Raw genomic sequence first — 15,640 nt, 5'->3', positions numbered from 1 at the left:
TTTAATACATTGTATTCCATTATCAGGTTGTCACATTAACCCCTAAACTAAAGGAAGGCTCTTGCACTCCTGTTTGGATATCTAGGGTCTACATATATGAAGTCATTAAAGTAAAGTAAGTTGTGCAGCGTACAGATGTTACTCTTTGCCCAAGGCACAGTGAGACATGAGCCCAAGGTGCACATGGCTTGCAAGCCTTAAGCATATGGTAAATATATATAATTCATACCACCTGAGTGCCTGACTGCTTCTGAAATGTTCTGTTCATTTTTCATAATGGCTTATCCAGTTAAGTGGTTCAGGGTCAGGGTGAAATCTATAGCCTATCCCAGAAACCATGAGCACATGTTGCATATCTCTATATATATATATATATATATATATATATATATATATATATATATATATATATATGTGTATATATATATATATATATATATATATATATATATATATATATATATATATATATATATATATATTTATTTATTTATTTATGAGCTAGATGGGGGTTGTGGGGCACTGATATCATAACCAGATGGACAGTAGAGTCTGTTGACAGGTAATTTAGTGAATAATGAAGCCAAGAATGAAAATATCAATTCAATGGAACTGGGTATGCACATATTTAAGGTGTCAGACAACCTCAAATCCCACATGAACCATTTAGCTAATTTGTGTATTCATGTTTTGCTGACTAAAATTTCAAGACATTCCACTTGGTGTACCATCTGATGTTGCTTCCTCCGTTGTGTATTTTCTCCCAAAAGGTGATTTCGCAGCTGACGTGCAGCACTTTCAGAACTGGTGTGCACGATCAGCTTTCATTATGGAATTGTGTAATGACAGTAGAACAGCTATGAAGAGGGATTCGTACAAGACAGATTGAAAATCTGGGCCTGGAATATTTAACATCAGTAAAGTTATGAGGGAGAATCTGTCAAATCAAATGCAGGCTCATAGGCTGGCAACTTTCATACCAGACATTTAGAATGCTTATTTTATGGCCTACCCCCCTGAGCTATGGTTCTGATCCTGCAGACCCAATATGTAGTGAAAAGAACTAGGGGAAATACAGGGATAGTATACTTTATAGAGATGTACTGTATGTATGCACACAATCTAATACCACAGCGCTATCCACAAATGCCGGGTTGCTAGGAAAGAAGTTTACCTTTAAGTTCCATCAGAAGCCAGCAGCATTTTGCTCTAACTTACAATAATCAATGCCAGGGTCCTTCTTAAACTAAGACCACTATTTTCCTCCCGAGACAGAAAATACTATATATCTGACCTCTTACAGACCAAACAATCAGATTTGTTTATTCTGATCATGCAAAAATGTTAAGCTGCTGAGTTCCTGAAGATGTTGTTCCCTGGGGGATGCAGGTAATCTGAGGATGAGCTCAGTTCTCCAAGATGTCTGTTACATTCTCATGGCATGTCTGCATAAGGGACAAGAGTGAGTCTAACCCAATCTGCTGGATATCTGTCATTGTTTTATACCTAAAGGGTTCATAGATAAGTGTGAGGCTAGCTGCCTTGAGGGACATTTTAAGCCTAGCCAATTTCCATTTTGAATTAACCTATCCAGTCTGGTTTTAGATTGGCCTTATCCATTCCATGGTTGATAATTATATATTACCCCTATTGAGAATTACTGGGATCATATCAAAGATAATATGAGGGGACCCATGCATGGGGTAAAGCATTTAGGAGATGCCCCTGCCCATTGGTTGTACAGGGAGCAGTCCTGGGATACATTTTCTATTACCCATCTATAGATCCAAGTTGTATTTAAGTATGGACATGGATGACCTTTGTTTTTATGTTTATGAGGAGTCTGATCCAGAGCAGTGGTATCCTATGCAGGATATACCTGTCCCTTCAAACCATTCGACTAATGTTGCAGAATAGGTTTAGATCCCTGGAGCAAGTATTTCTGATGCCGTTTGACTTGCTGATGTGCAGTAGGGCCATCAGTACTGGGTCAGAGGATGCCTTGCATGCCAGGCACAGGTTACCTCTTAACAGTCTGTATGATACCAAGTATAGTGACAGGGCTTTGAGGTTGCCCATATAAGGCATATTGCTTAGGTCTTGTATCCTTTCAATAAGGTATCTCTGTGGGCATTCCAGTTGTTGCCTGTGTATGGACAGATACATGCCACAGGAAGCATTATATTCAATGACTGGCCTAATTTTTTGGTAAAAACTCTGTACCCATGAACTACCACATAGGCGGTAGTCTACTTAACACCAAAAGTGTGATAAGAGACCTTGGGACACAGGTGGACAGTAGTCTCTCCTTTGATACTCACATCACCACAGTAGTCAGGAAATCCTTCTACATGGCATACCTCATCACAAAAGGTTTCTCATCCAGGAAAAAAGAGGTAATTGTTCCCATCTACTCATCACTCATTAGACCCATTATAGAGTACAATGCCCCTTTTGGAATGTACCTAACAAGACATCTACAACAACTGGAAAGGCCACAGAAATACCTCACAAAGAGGATTACTGGCTTCAAACAGATGCCCTACACAGACCATCTCAAAAAACTCCAGCTTTACTCCGTTGCATATTGCCTACTCAGAGGCGATCACTGCCTAACATACAAAGCTATGTCAAACCCAGAGCTGTTGGACATGCTCCACTTAAAGAAATCCCAATCCCTCCAAGATACACGCTCTAGGGACCTAACCCTTGTCACCACAATAAACAGAACATGCTGGAGAGACAGATTCCTGTCCCAGAGACTTCCCATACTCTGGAACAAACTACCTATCTGTATCAAACAAAGCTCCTTATTAGCACTATTCAAGGAAAATCTTGATGATTGGATGGGAGATAGGAAATTCACCCCGGGGATGACTTCTGTGGCTCTGCTTGGCAGGGGCACAGGAAAATAATTTTCTTGGGTGGCAAAAGCCAGGGTACCATTTGGCTAGGCTTATATAGGCCCTAGGGCCAATAAACTAGTACCTACCTATGAACCTATGAACCTATAATGAGGGCTGAGTAAAGGGAGACAATGACATCTCTAGATCTAGATGCAATCCCTTTGTTTATAAATTTTGTAATATAGGGCTTTCTTATAACAGTGGACATATGCTGGTCAAAAGTCACATCACTGCTTACATAAATTCCCAAATCCCGTACAACTGGGTCAACTCTTAGGGGTGTATTTTCAATATGGTATTTCCTCAGAGTAGATGACTTCCAAAAGGATATTATAATGCTCTTTTTTTTTGGCATTTAGTTTCAGTGCATGATTCTGCACCAGTTATTTGTTTGGAAAAAACTTCTAGCAGGATGCCTAAATCATTTGGGGATTTGGTGACTGCTCCTAGCTTGCAGTTATCTGCAGACCCTTTGGTAGTGGCTTTTACTTCAGAGAAGTAGCTGCCAAGCAGGAGAGGTCCCAGGACTGAACCTTGGTGGACTCCACTGGGGGATGGTCTCTTTGTGAAGGTACCTTCCCCTGTTTTGATCTCATGCATGCTATCCGTGGGCCAGTTGGCAATCCAGTGGGTGAAATAGAAATTATTCCCAGTTTATTTAGATTTTCTTGTATGCCTGAGTGGGGGCTTGTGCCAAAAGCTTTGGCCAGATTGAAGTATGTGGTGTGTACCATTTTATTTTCATCTATTGCATGGGTGACCTTTCCAAAAAAGTAAACCAGTTTGAGTAAGCATGTCCTGCCCTTGATGAATCCAAATTGAAGCAGATCCAGTGTTGGAGGTTCCCTATATCCTTATTGATTAGTTCTATGATAAGTCTTTGCATGGCTTTGCATATGAAGCTGGTCAGACATACTGGTCTGTAGTTGCCTGGGTCAGTGGTAGGTCCTCCCTAATGACTGTAGCTGTTCTCCATTTGCTTTGCACAAAGCCTGTATGGAGGCTGAGGTTGAACAGCATTTAAGATGCATCCATGGATATTGTCAGGACCAATCAATGTAGCATTTTTAGTTTGCTAGCACTTTTAGGACTTGGTTTTATGTAATAACTGGAGATGAGATAGATCCAGGTATTTCTTGTTGGATAGAGGGGTAAAGTTTGAGGTGAATTTATCAGCCAGTAGGTTTGTTATATCTTCAGCTTCAGTGTAGGTAACATTGTTAACAGTCTGCTCAGTGCATTGCTGCATAGTGCTTCTGAGATTACAAATATAACTTAAAAAGTCCCTGTGATTGTCTTTGGCTTGCATGGCTATTTTAGCCTCAAACTTGGCTTTGGTCAATTTTAAGCTCCTGACTTGTTTGTTTATTTCAGGCATACCTCTCAACTGTACAGATTTTTGCAGAACATCCAGAATTTTGCCTCAGAATGTTGGTATGTTTCTCATAAAATTGTAGTTTTGTAGCAAATCACTTGAGGATTGAAATCAAAAAATAATGACAGGCATTTAAGTTTCAGACTTCAACCCCTTCAAAACATACATGCTAATGCAAAACCTGTTATTCTATCAACTTTCTAAGTTTCTAAGAGCAATATTTAAAAAGTGTCCCTATTTTTGGGCCTTTGTACCCCATTATTTATGGCTCTGTCCAGATTTCTTGCGCTAAGAGGTTGAGAACTATGATGATCAAGGCACTACCAATCACTTCTCTTGCTTTTGGTCAAAATTCTCCACATTTTTCTTGTAAAGCTTGTTGATATTATGGTTCCACCATGGGACTTTGTTTATAGGGTTTGTCCTGCACTTGTTCCTACGGGGTATAGCTGCATCTATGTAGCCGTTTACATGCTGGTATAGTGTGGTGGTGTGTGTTTCCACATATTCAGTATTTTGTTGGGGATTTGAAATTTGCCAGTGTATCACTTTGGAGTAGGTAGCTTGTGTTAAAGAAAGTTTTAAATTTGGGTGGAAGGGATTTCTTTTTTCAATTTTATTTCAAAGGAGACAGCTTCATGGTCAGACCTAACAAGTGAAGAAAATATGAAAGGGTTGGTGCAGGATGTCCCTTTATTAGTAAGGACAAGATCCAAGATGTTATCCCCCCTAGTGGGTACGCTGACTAATTGTTCCTGGACATTTCTATTGGCAAAGTCCATGAATCTGTATGCTTAAGCAATAGTGGTAGTATAGGTTTCTCAGTCTATAGGTGGATAGTTTAGATTACCTAGCAAAATGGTATTGGGTTTATTACTGAGTAATTCCAGTTGATGTAGATAGGTGTTGTGAGTTTCTTGGGTCAGAGATGGAGTTCTATAACTATATATGATATATTGTATGGGACCAATCGGATGGTTATTTGGACATGCATCATGCTGCTTTACCAGCCTTGATGTCAGTCTCTTCTAGATGAATACTGAGACAACTCCATCTTTTTCCCCCCTCCTGCACAACAGCTGGTCTAAACATGTGGAAGGCATTATTGTCTTGACAGCTGGAGTGCTCTCTGCCATTTTAAACTATGTCTCAGTCATTACACAGATGTCTACATTCTCCAGGGTCAGGAGGGAGTAAGTGTTTCATTTAGGTACCTAGCATTGATCAGTAACACCTTCTTATTTTCTTTTGCTTGCTCCATTATGTTGATAGGTTTATCAGGTTGACATTGCCTAAAAAGGCATTATGGGGTTGGACAAAATCATTGCCAATAATCAAAACTCTAGGGGGAGACATATTCAGGCCATCGGCAAAGCAATGTAGTTTGTCAGTCATATCCTCCCTGGCTGACCAATATTGGACCCGCCTTGGAATGACACTAAAAGCTAAGCCAATTGTTGAAGTCAATTACTTTTTGCTCTTATTATGGCATCATTTTTGGAAAGGTAGAATGCTGCTCATTGCTAGTCTCATACCAGCCTTGGACACATAGTCTGAGAGTTCCCTCATGTATTTCTTCATGTAGTCCAAGAAGGTGCATTTTAAGTCAGACACCCACATGTATGGAGGGTTTTACCAGTACTTGTTGTTCACAAACATGAGAGTGCATGTGTGATCTGATGGATCCTTTGACAGCCAGATGTACCGGATCAGTACTTATTGCTCACAGACTTGACAGGGTGTGTGGCTAATACTGGCCCAATGTACATCTTCTTTGCCTCTCCGATGCTTCTTTCCGGCATTGCTTCTACATCTTCTTCATCTATTTTTTCCATAATGTCCCTGCACAAAACTTCATTCTCCACCTCACTTTAGTTAATCATTTCTTGAAGTATATCATCCTGCAACTCTCCTGATTAGAGGGTTGTAATGATACACCCCTCTCCAGCTGTTTCTTCAGTCCATTCAAACAGCACTCTTTGAAAAGCTTCCTCTGAATCTTTTACTGTTATGATGCTTACTGTTTCCAAGCTGGCATTCACCTCTACTCCATTTTGCTGCTATTCCATGTTGTACTCTGTCCTCCCAGCCACGTCCACACTAGGAACAGGCTGTGCACATGTACTTGTGTACAAACAACACCACAAGTGACAATCACGAGAAAGGGATGGTCTTCAATGCCTTGGCCAAATTTCCCCTAGTAGTATAAATACCACCCTGGGTCCCCACTGAAAAAGAGGCTACTAGCCTAGTGGGACTAACCGGATCAACAAAGGATAAATAAAAATAAAATTATATATATATATATATATATATATATATATATATATATATAAGTTTACTATCACAATTTCGGGTCTGTATTACATTGATGACCGATCAAAATGTTGAGTACAAGATACTCGGCACACTTTGATCGATCGTTCATGTAATCAGAGACACCAAATGTTGAAATTTGGACTTCTGAAATTTTTGGTCAGCCTTTCTAGTCAGTGTAGCATGTGACGTAAACATGCTACACTGTTAGGAATGGCTATGTAAGAGGCTACTTTCTTTAATATACCAACTTCGAGATCGCTGCGCATTGGGGAAAGGGCAATTTCCCAGTAATTGCTTCTTTGCGATTACTGGGAAATTGCCCTTTCCCCAATGTACAGAAATCTCGGAGTTGGTGTATTTAGTTAGGGGGGTGTGGGGGGCACAGCACCCCTACATTGGGGAGTGTGAGGAGGCAAAGCCCCCCACTTTATTTTAAAAGTATGTGTGGTTTGTGTATGTATTTAAGTGTTTGAATGATGTGAGTGTGTAGGGGTTTGTATGCATTGTTTGTATGTGTGTGTGCTGTATGTTAGTATAGGGAAGGTGTCGGACAAACAAAATCTTTCGATTTTATATTTTTCAAGGTTTGTAGGGTTCGATTACATAAACGAGCGATCAAAGTGTGTCGAGTATGTTGTACTCAACATTTTGATCGTTCATTTATGTAATATAGACCCACAATTTCGGATGGCAGTCACTCGAACTGGGATAGTCAAAAGGCTGTTTTCCAGTTCACATAACCCCAAACAGAAAATGGTCGAGTCCATAGCAGTGAATGCTAGTGTGCATGTTGATGTTCTGCTTGGCGATCACAGTACAAAGGGGATTAGGAAATGTACCCTTTTCCTCACTGTAGTGCCATTTTGGAGTTTGTATATATAAGTAGCAAGGGGTGTGGGGGGGGCTCAGTAAAATGTTAGTTGAAAATCACTGGACTGCAAGGTACATTGGGTAATGTCACCAGTGTCAAATATGGACGTGTCGACATAACTGTTTTCATCATTTTGCATAGCTGTTGTTTTCATTTGCACTGGGGTTTTTTTTTTTCAATGAAGTCATCACTCAACTGAGTGATTTTCAGAAATGTGATAATATATATATATATATATATATATAAGAACTAAGAGAGCTAAATATTGTTGACTCTATAGTTGGTTGACATCTGTTTAGTCAACAAAATATCAGCAACTAAGCAGATGGTTGACAGTCTGCAAGAACAAACAATATTTGGGTAGGGGGAATGTTCCCTTTCGCCAATATTATCTGATCTTGGAGTTAGTATATATAATTAGCAGGGATGTGGGGGTGCAGCCCCCACATGGGGATGTAGTGGGGCTTTATTTTTATGTTTTAAATTTACATGTACCAGGATTGTTGCTTGGTACATGCATAGTAGTGTGTCAGTGGTATGAACTTCAACTTTTGGGGTGGTCATTTGATGAAAATCAGTATATTTTATATATACAAATATATATATATATATATGTGTATATATATATATATATATATATATATATATATGTGTGTGTATGTATATATATATATATATATATATATATATATATATATATATATATATATATGTATATATATATATATATATATATATATATATATATATATATATAAAATCTCATTTACAGTCAAACAAAAATGACCAATGTGGTTTAAGATACATTCAGAAGATATATTAATCTACAACTCCACCTGGTTTTCGCTAACACTACTACAAACTTTGCATGAGACATCCTGCTGTACACAGCTTAAATCTTCTTTGATGGAGAGCCTGTTACTAATAACAGCATCACCATTACCCGTGGCCACAAGGCAGCAACTACTATGTCTGAATATATTTTAAAACTGCAGTGATGTCTGTATAGAAATTTCAGTCTGTGTGCTACATCTATGAAACCATAAGGTGAAACTATCACTTTGTAAAGGTTAAATAACACTTTTGTACTGTAGTTAAAAAAATAGTCAAGAAAATCATGATATGTATCTAATTTGAATAACGTTATGTTGTTTAGTTGACATACAATTAGTCTAAATCAAAACTTTCAAAGACTGTGGAAATTGAGGTCACAAATAAAATAAAACAATTATTTTTTTGCAGGGGGTCAAGCGCCCTTCTCCACTACCTACTCTGAGGTTGCACAAACTTGAGGTTGCACAAACGTGGAGAAGAAGTTAGAAAGTAAAAGTAAAGCTCACCATCTCCAGCTCAGCAATGTAGTTAGTGTCTGGCCTATTCAGCCCCACCGCCAGTGCAGTGAAACATCAACTAGAGGAATCTGGTAACTTTCCTGTGTCAGTGCTCCCAACAATTTTTGTTTGGGACTGCAAATAAACAGTAAGTTTCCCAAACAATACATGATAAAGACACATTCGTCATTAAAAGCTGAAGCAGGAAAACTTGCTAATATGACAAAAATGTATTCAGACACATATAGTTATGAATCAGATCAGGCAGTTCTTCACCTGAGACCATTCTGTTAGAGAAGTGCAATTCTGAAGCCAGAAGGACAATGGAGAGTGGGTATACAGATGTGTGTCACATCAGCAGCCCTTCCAAAAAGTTGGTGTGCTTTTGTATCTCAGTGCAGTAATAAAGGCTTGTGAAGATACTTAACAGCAAATAAAGGAATTTTAAAATGCATTTGTGGATATTTTGTGTGAACATCTTAAATATTTCCAGCAACATTTGCTAAGATAATTTATAATGCTGGTTATTAAAGCAATGCAAATTGAATGACTGATTTCATTGTAAGAAAACTGCCTTTGTTTCGCTGCCTTTCTGCTGTAAAATACAAAGTAAACTCTGCCATCTACTGACCAGTATTTAGAATGCTCAGCATGCCTAACAGTTATTTTCCATTCTTCCTTTGAATACAGGATTTCTGAGTGGAATTTGCATTGTGATGTTCACACATCTCACAATCAGTTACTAGTAATCTGTGATCAGGTGTTTCAGCACAGCACTAAGCCAGGCAAAAATGTAAACTTGTATTATGTGCCTTATTGACTGAAGCAAATTACAGCAATAATAAGTAAGGAAAGTCCATGTGTGATCAGTAACATAATTTTATATACAAGAGCAATTCTTTAATATTTTCAGGAATATCCATGTGTCTTTCACATCATATGTTTTGAAATAGGCGGAGTGTCACCAACAATGGTTGCAATGATGTAATGAACAAATAATAGCAAAGATAGTTTTAAAAATCAACTAAAATCCTACCTCACCAAGTGCTGAATATGTACATGCTCTGACCCGGGCTAATTCTTTCAAACCCTCACTCTGTCTCCAACACCTCCTTCTATCCAGAATCACACTACAGCTTGCTATAGTTTCAAACATATATAACCCCATGCAATACAAATTATACCTTAGTTAATGCTATTATGTATTAAGTTACTCGTCTGATGAATGTTCTTATGCATAGCTATGTCTTGTATATTTATATTTCTTCCTGAACCTCTCATACTCTTGTGAGGTTGTCTAACAAATTTTGTATATTCTTTTCTAAAATATTGTATATCTCTTTTCTAAAATTGTGTAAATTGATAGTTTAACATAATGTATGGAGCTTTTCTCCCTGGATCTCTGCTGGAAATAGGCAACCATATCCAGTCAGACTTTCCTGGTAAACAAATGTAAAGTAAAATAAAATAAAATAATACAAGGCTGAGCAAATAATATTCTCATTGCTTGTGTGTAAACATCCCATTCTGTTTATGTGTGTTATTTCACTATCTTATTGTCCACAGTTTATCTTTGTCTAACGGGCCTAACCAGAATCAAATTTGCACAGATATTATCTGAAAAGGAATTTTATGTAAGCCTAGAACTGAATAATGAAGAAATGTTTATGTTTTCTTTTCTATTTACAGAAAATGGACAAGAACAAAGATGGAGTTGTCACCTTTGATGAATTTATTGAATCATGTCAGGAAGTAAGTATAGTATGTTCATTTCATCTGCCACTTCTCACACTTTGCTAGCAGTTGGGTAGAGGTAATTTGATGTGCAAACCTAAGATATGTTTAAAGTATGTCAACATAACAATATGTATTCATATAACTGTTTTCAATGTGTAACTGTTTTGTTTAACAAATGGTCATCATCAGTGTTTGTGCTATGAATTTTAAAACCAGTGCTAGTAGCACAATGGGTAGCATACTTGCCTTTGATGCAGAAGGCTATGGGGTCGACACAATGTAGGTGGAGTGCTGATATTGCAGCGCCCCTTTTAGGGTGGAAGTGTGTCCTCCTTTGGATGAGATACTTAGTAAGTATGAACCTGCTGCCAGTTTCACAACAATTCCCTAGTGTAATATTACCAGCTTACCAATATATTTTTAAATGTAACATGGCCAGTTTATTCTACAAGGGCAGCAGGCACTGAATTTGTACATGAAACACTGAAATGTAAAGTTGTTTGCCAGCAGGAACCTCTTCATTAGTTACGTCATTAATGTTTAGTATGCAGTCACAGTATATGAGCCTGTGCTCTCCTCTGGATAGAAATATACCTGTTCTTATACTGTTTATAGTATAGTAGTGCAAACTGATGCTAAATCTTTATTTTTTTAAATGCATTCTTTGACTACCTTTTGGCATTTTCATAATGTACAGTAATGTGTAAATTTGTTTCATACAGCAGGCCCTACTCCATGCCACTGGCATTTTTTATCAGCCCCATAAGTACCATACATACAGCATTATCATGCTATAAAAATGACTATGCTACTATAGTTATGCCTAAAGGATATTTATAGTTTATACATTTGTCCCACTATAGAATCTCAACTGTTACCCTCTGATGGAACATTTTGGTATACATAATATCCTTACAAACTGCAAGGCTTCATTCAAAGATATATGCAAGTTATCCGTCTTGCTCGATTAGCACATTATAGCTGAAATCCAATCACTGCAGAAACAGAAATATTTATTAGTAGCTATGATACCTTTTTATTTTTCTCTTCTTCTGGAGCATATCTCCCCCAAATTCTCTGTTTAAGGAATTAATAAAGTATAATAAAGAAAGAAATGTTACATAGACTAAAGTAGCATCTTGAAGCATTATTGTCCTGTGTTCCTGTTTTTGCTATTGCAGAAATTTATTTGGCATTTCATAAACCACAAGGAAATATGTGTTCCCCGCTAATCAGTCACAATTTCAGAGAGGAAAATAATTAAAGACTCCAGTATATGTTCTGATATTGATTAGCAGTAGTTCTTGCCCCTTCACATTAGTGACATATATGATATTATTAGTAGTAGTAGTAGGAGATATATGATATTATTATTAGTAGTAGTAGTAGTAGGACATATATGATATTATTATTAGTAGTAGGACATATATGATATTATTATTAGTAACAGGACATATATGATATTATTAGCAGTAGTAGGACATATATGATATTATTATTAGTAATAGGACATATATGATATTATTATTAGTAGTAGGACATATATGATATTATTATTATTAGTAATAGGACATATATGATATTATTATTAGTAGTAATAGGACATATATGATATTATTATTATTAGTAACAGGACATATATGATATTATTAGTAGTAGGACATATATGATATTATTATTATTAGTAATAGGACATATATGATATTATTATTAGTAGTAGGACATATATGATATTATTATTATTAGTAATAGGACATATATGTTATTATTATTAGTAGTAGTAGGACATATATGATATTATTAGTAGTAGTAGGACATATATGATATTATTAGTAGGAGGAGGACATATATGATATCATTATTAGTAGTAGTAGGACATATATGATAATATTATTAGTAATAGGACATATATGATATTATTAGTAGTAGTAGGACATATATGATATTATTAGTAGTAGTAATAGGACATATATGATATTATTAGTAGTAGTAGGACATATATGATATTATTATTATTAGTAGTAGGACATATATGATATTATTATTAGTAGTAGTAGGACATATATGATATTATTATTAGTAATAGGACATATATGATATTATTAGTAGTAGTAGGACATATATGATATTATTATTATTAGTAGTAGTAGGACATATATGATATTATTATTAGTAATATGACATATATGATATTATTATTAGTAGTAGGACATATATGATATTTTTATTAGTAATAGGACATATATGATATTATTAGTAGTAGTAGGACATATATGATATTATTATTACTAGTAATAGGACATATATGATATTATTATTATTATTAGTAATAGTAGGACATATATGATATTATTAGTAGTAGTAGTAGTAGTAGGACATATATGATATTATTATTAGTAGGAGGAGGACATATATGATATCATTATTAGTAGGAGGACATATATGATATTATTATTAGTAGTAGTAGGACATAAAAACAAAAGAACCCTGGAACGGTGCTGTTATGTATCCAAAAATTTTAAAAAAAACTCTGCCATAAAAAACATACAAACTTCTGAGAGGTAACCGCTTTCGGGTGTTAACCCTTCATCAGACAAAGGTAAAATGGTGCAGAACACAATTTAAATAAGAACACACCCAATGAACAATTAGTGAAATCAATTCAGTAAAAAACCCGCCTATTTTTTAAGGTGGGTTTAATAGGAACAACATCATTGAGCCCTGGATTTCTATGTACAATGAACTCTAGGATCTTCCTTGACTCTATCTGTTCTGTGTAGTGTTTTATATCACCTCCCCTCTTGTTAAGCCTTACATTGACTATGGCCCTAAAAGTAAAACAATGTGTAGGATGTTCACTAACATGTCTGAACAAAGCATTATGTGTGTCCTTGTTTCTTATACTAAAAAGATGTTGCAATATTCTAACTTTGAACATATTATTCGTCTTGCCCACGTAAAAACATGGGCAAGACTTACAATTAGCCAGATACACTATATCCTGCAAGTGGCTTTAGCTTTCAACATATGGGTCCTATTAGTAACAGGATGTATAAAAGAAACATCTTGAGAAATATAAGGGCAGGCCTTGCATCTACCACAAGGCTTGCTGCCTACAGATAAAGCAGGGGTATAAGATAAGCTAACATGTTCCCCACATAGAATGTCTTTTAGACTCTTATTCTTCCTATATCCAAATACTGGAGTCGGCACTACTATGGTGTTGATTCTATCATCACTAGTAAGGATGTTCCAGTTGTCCCTTATAATTCCAGTGATATCTTTTATATCACTACTATAAGTGAACATAACCTTAAATCTAGCGTCCTGTTTCATTTCTCTTGAAGGTATAGCTAAGTCCCTAGCAGGCCTAGATAACCAGGGCTTATATTTATGACCCCTTTTATCTCTATGCTTCTCTATAACATCTTTGACCATGGTTTCATTATACCCCCTCTCTACAAAAAGACCCTTCAAACTCTCCAATTCATTGTTGAAACAAATATCATCCGTGCAGTTCCTAGATAACCAGGCTAGCTGTCCTTGTACTATGTTGGGAAAAGTGTATCGTGGATGCATACTATCAAAAGTTAAAAACGTATTTTTCCAACACTCCTTCCTATACAGACTGGTAGAAAAACCTTATAAAGTCTGTCCTATTGTGACATCTAAAAAGTCTATCTCAGTATAGGATGTTACTTCCGTAAACTTAAAGAAATCTGTTGTGGAGTGTAGAAAATCAATAAATAATTTAAGGGAGATGGTATCACCCTTCCACAAAATAAAAACATCATCCACAAAGCGTTTATAAAAGCCAATATATGGCTTCCATTCTCTATTGTTAAAAATGTACAAATTCTCCCAATAGGCTAGTACCAGGTTAGCATAGGTATTCGCACAGGGTGTGCCCATGGCTACACCCTGTGCTTGCCTATATGTCTGTTCTAGACCCAAAAATACATTATTTTCCAAAACTAACCTAAGTATAGTTGTAACCTGTTTTATATGATGATCTAGGGCTCCATTTTCTCTCAACAATGTATCAATAGCCATTATGCCATAATCATTGTGTATAACCGTGAAAAGGCTCTGTACGTCCAGTGTAACCATGAGATAATGTGAATCATGAGGGGCCCTAACTAACCCTCCAAGTGCCTTCAAAAAATCTCCTGTGTCTGTTAGTATATTTTCCATTTTATTAACATATGGCCTAAGTGTGGTTTCTAACCATATAGGGGCATTTTCTGTGACCCATTTTCTACCTGATACTATGGGTTGTATCGGGGGGGTCTGTCAAAGATTTATGTATCTTAGGACAGGCCTTTGAAGAGTGGTATAACAACCCCTTCCATTCTAAGAAAATTGTATAACTCTTCACTTATGACCATGTCATCCAAGAGTTCTTCCAAGGTCTTGTGGACTTTCTCTATCATATGTTTCACCATTAAAGGGTTCATTAATCTATAGGTGTGTGTGTCAGATAGTAACTGGCTTAGTTTGTTGTGATATACCAATGTATCCATCACAACTATGGACCCTCCTTTATCAGCCATCTTAATGGTAATATCTCTATTATCACATAAATTTTGGAGGGCTTGTCTCTGTAATGCAGTTAAATTATAATATTTCTGAGTACTACCATTATGAAAGTATGCCATAAGGTCCCTTTCACAGGCATTAATAAACAGTTGTAAAGATGGTGTCAATGGAGGAACTGGAACATTCTTACTAGTGATGATAGAATCAACACCATAGTAGGGCCGACTCCAGTATTTGGATATAGGAAGAATAAGAGTCTAAAAGACATTCTATGTGGGGAAGCGGAGAACATTAGAGTGACTACTTGTGGTAACTGCGACAATGATAACATTGTATATAATTTGTCCTCATATGTTTTGAATGCTGAGGAGTTATATGTGTTGAACAAGGGTTTGTCATTTGTCCCGAGCAGGACTTGCAATTATCAAGATGTAGTCATGGATCTCATGCTTTTTTGCAGGGGAGTGTCTCTTAGAAATATGTTTGGCAATGTTGTTAATAGTAGTTCCACACTTAGACAGCCTAGCACGTTTGTTCCTCCATTGACACCATCTTTACAACT

General features: G+C 36.5%; 1 protein-coding gene across 3 annotated transcripts in view; it reads left to right on the top strand.

Moving 5' to 3' along the window:
* LOC122800061 (Kv channel-interacting protein 1) overlaps positions 1–15,640 on the top strand; it is a 1,177,177-nt gene that overhangs the window by 1,152,662 nt on the left and 8,875 nt on the right. For all 3 annotated transcript variants that reach the window (XM_044069553.1, XM_044069552.1, XM_044069551.1), the window contains exon 7: positions 10,492–10,554. In XM_044069553.1, coding sequence (XP_043925488.1) covers positions 10,492–10,554 — 63 coding nt within the window. The remainder of the gene's footprint in view (positions 1–10,491; positions 10,555–15,640) is intronic.

Source organism: Protopterus annectens, chromosome 4.part0 (genome assembly GCF_019279795.1).
Source record: "Protopterus annectens isolate FY-2018-M chromosome 4.part0, PAN1.0, whole genome shotgun sequence".
Classification (NCBI taxonomy): domain Eukaryota; kingdom Metazoa; phylum Chordata; order Ceratodontiformes; family Protopteridae; genus Protopterus; species Protopterus annectens.
This window is presented reverse-complemented; position numbering and strand designations above follow the sequence as displayed.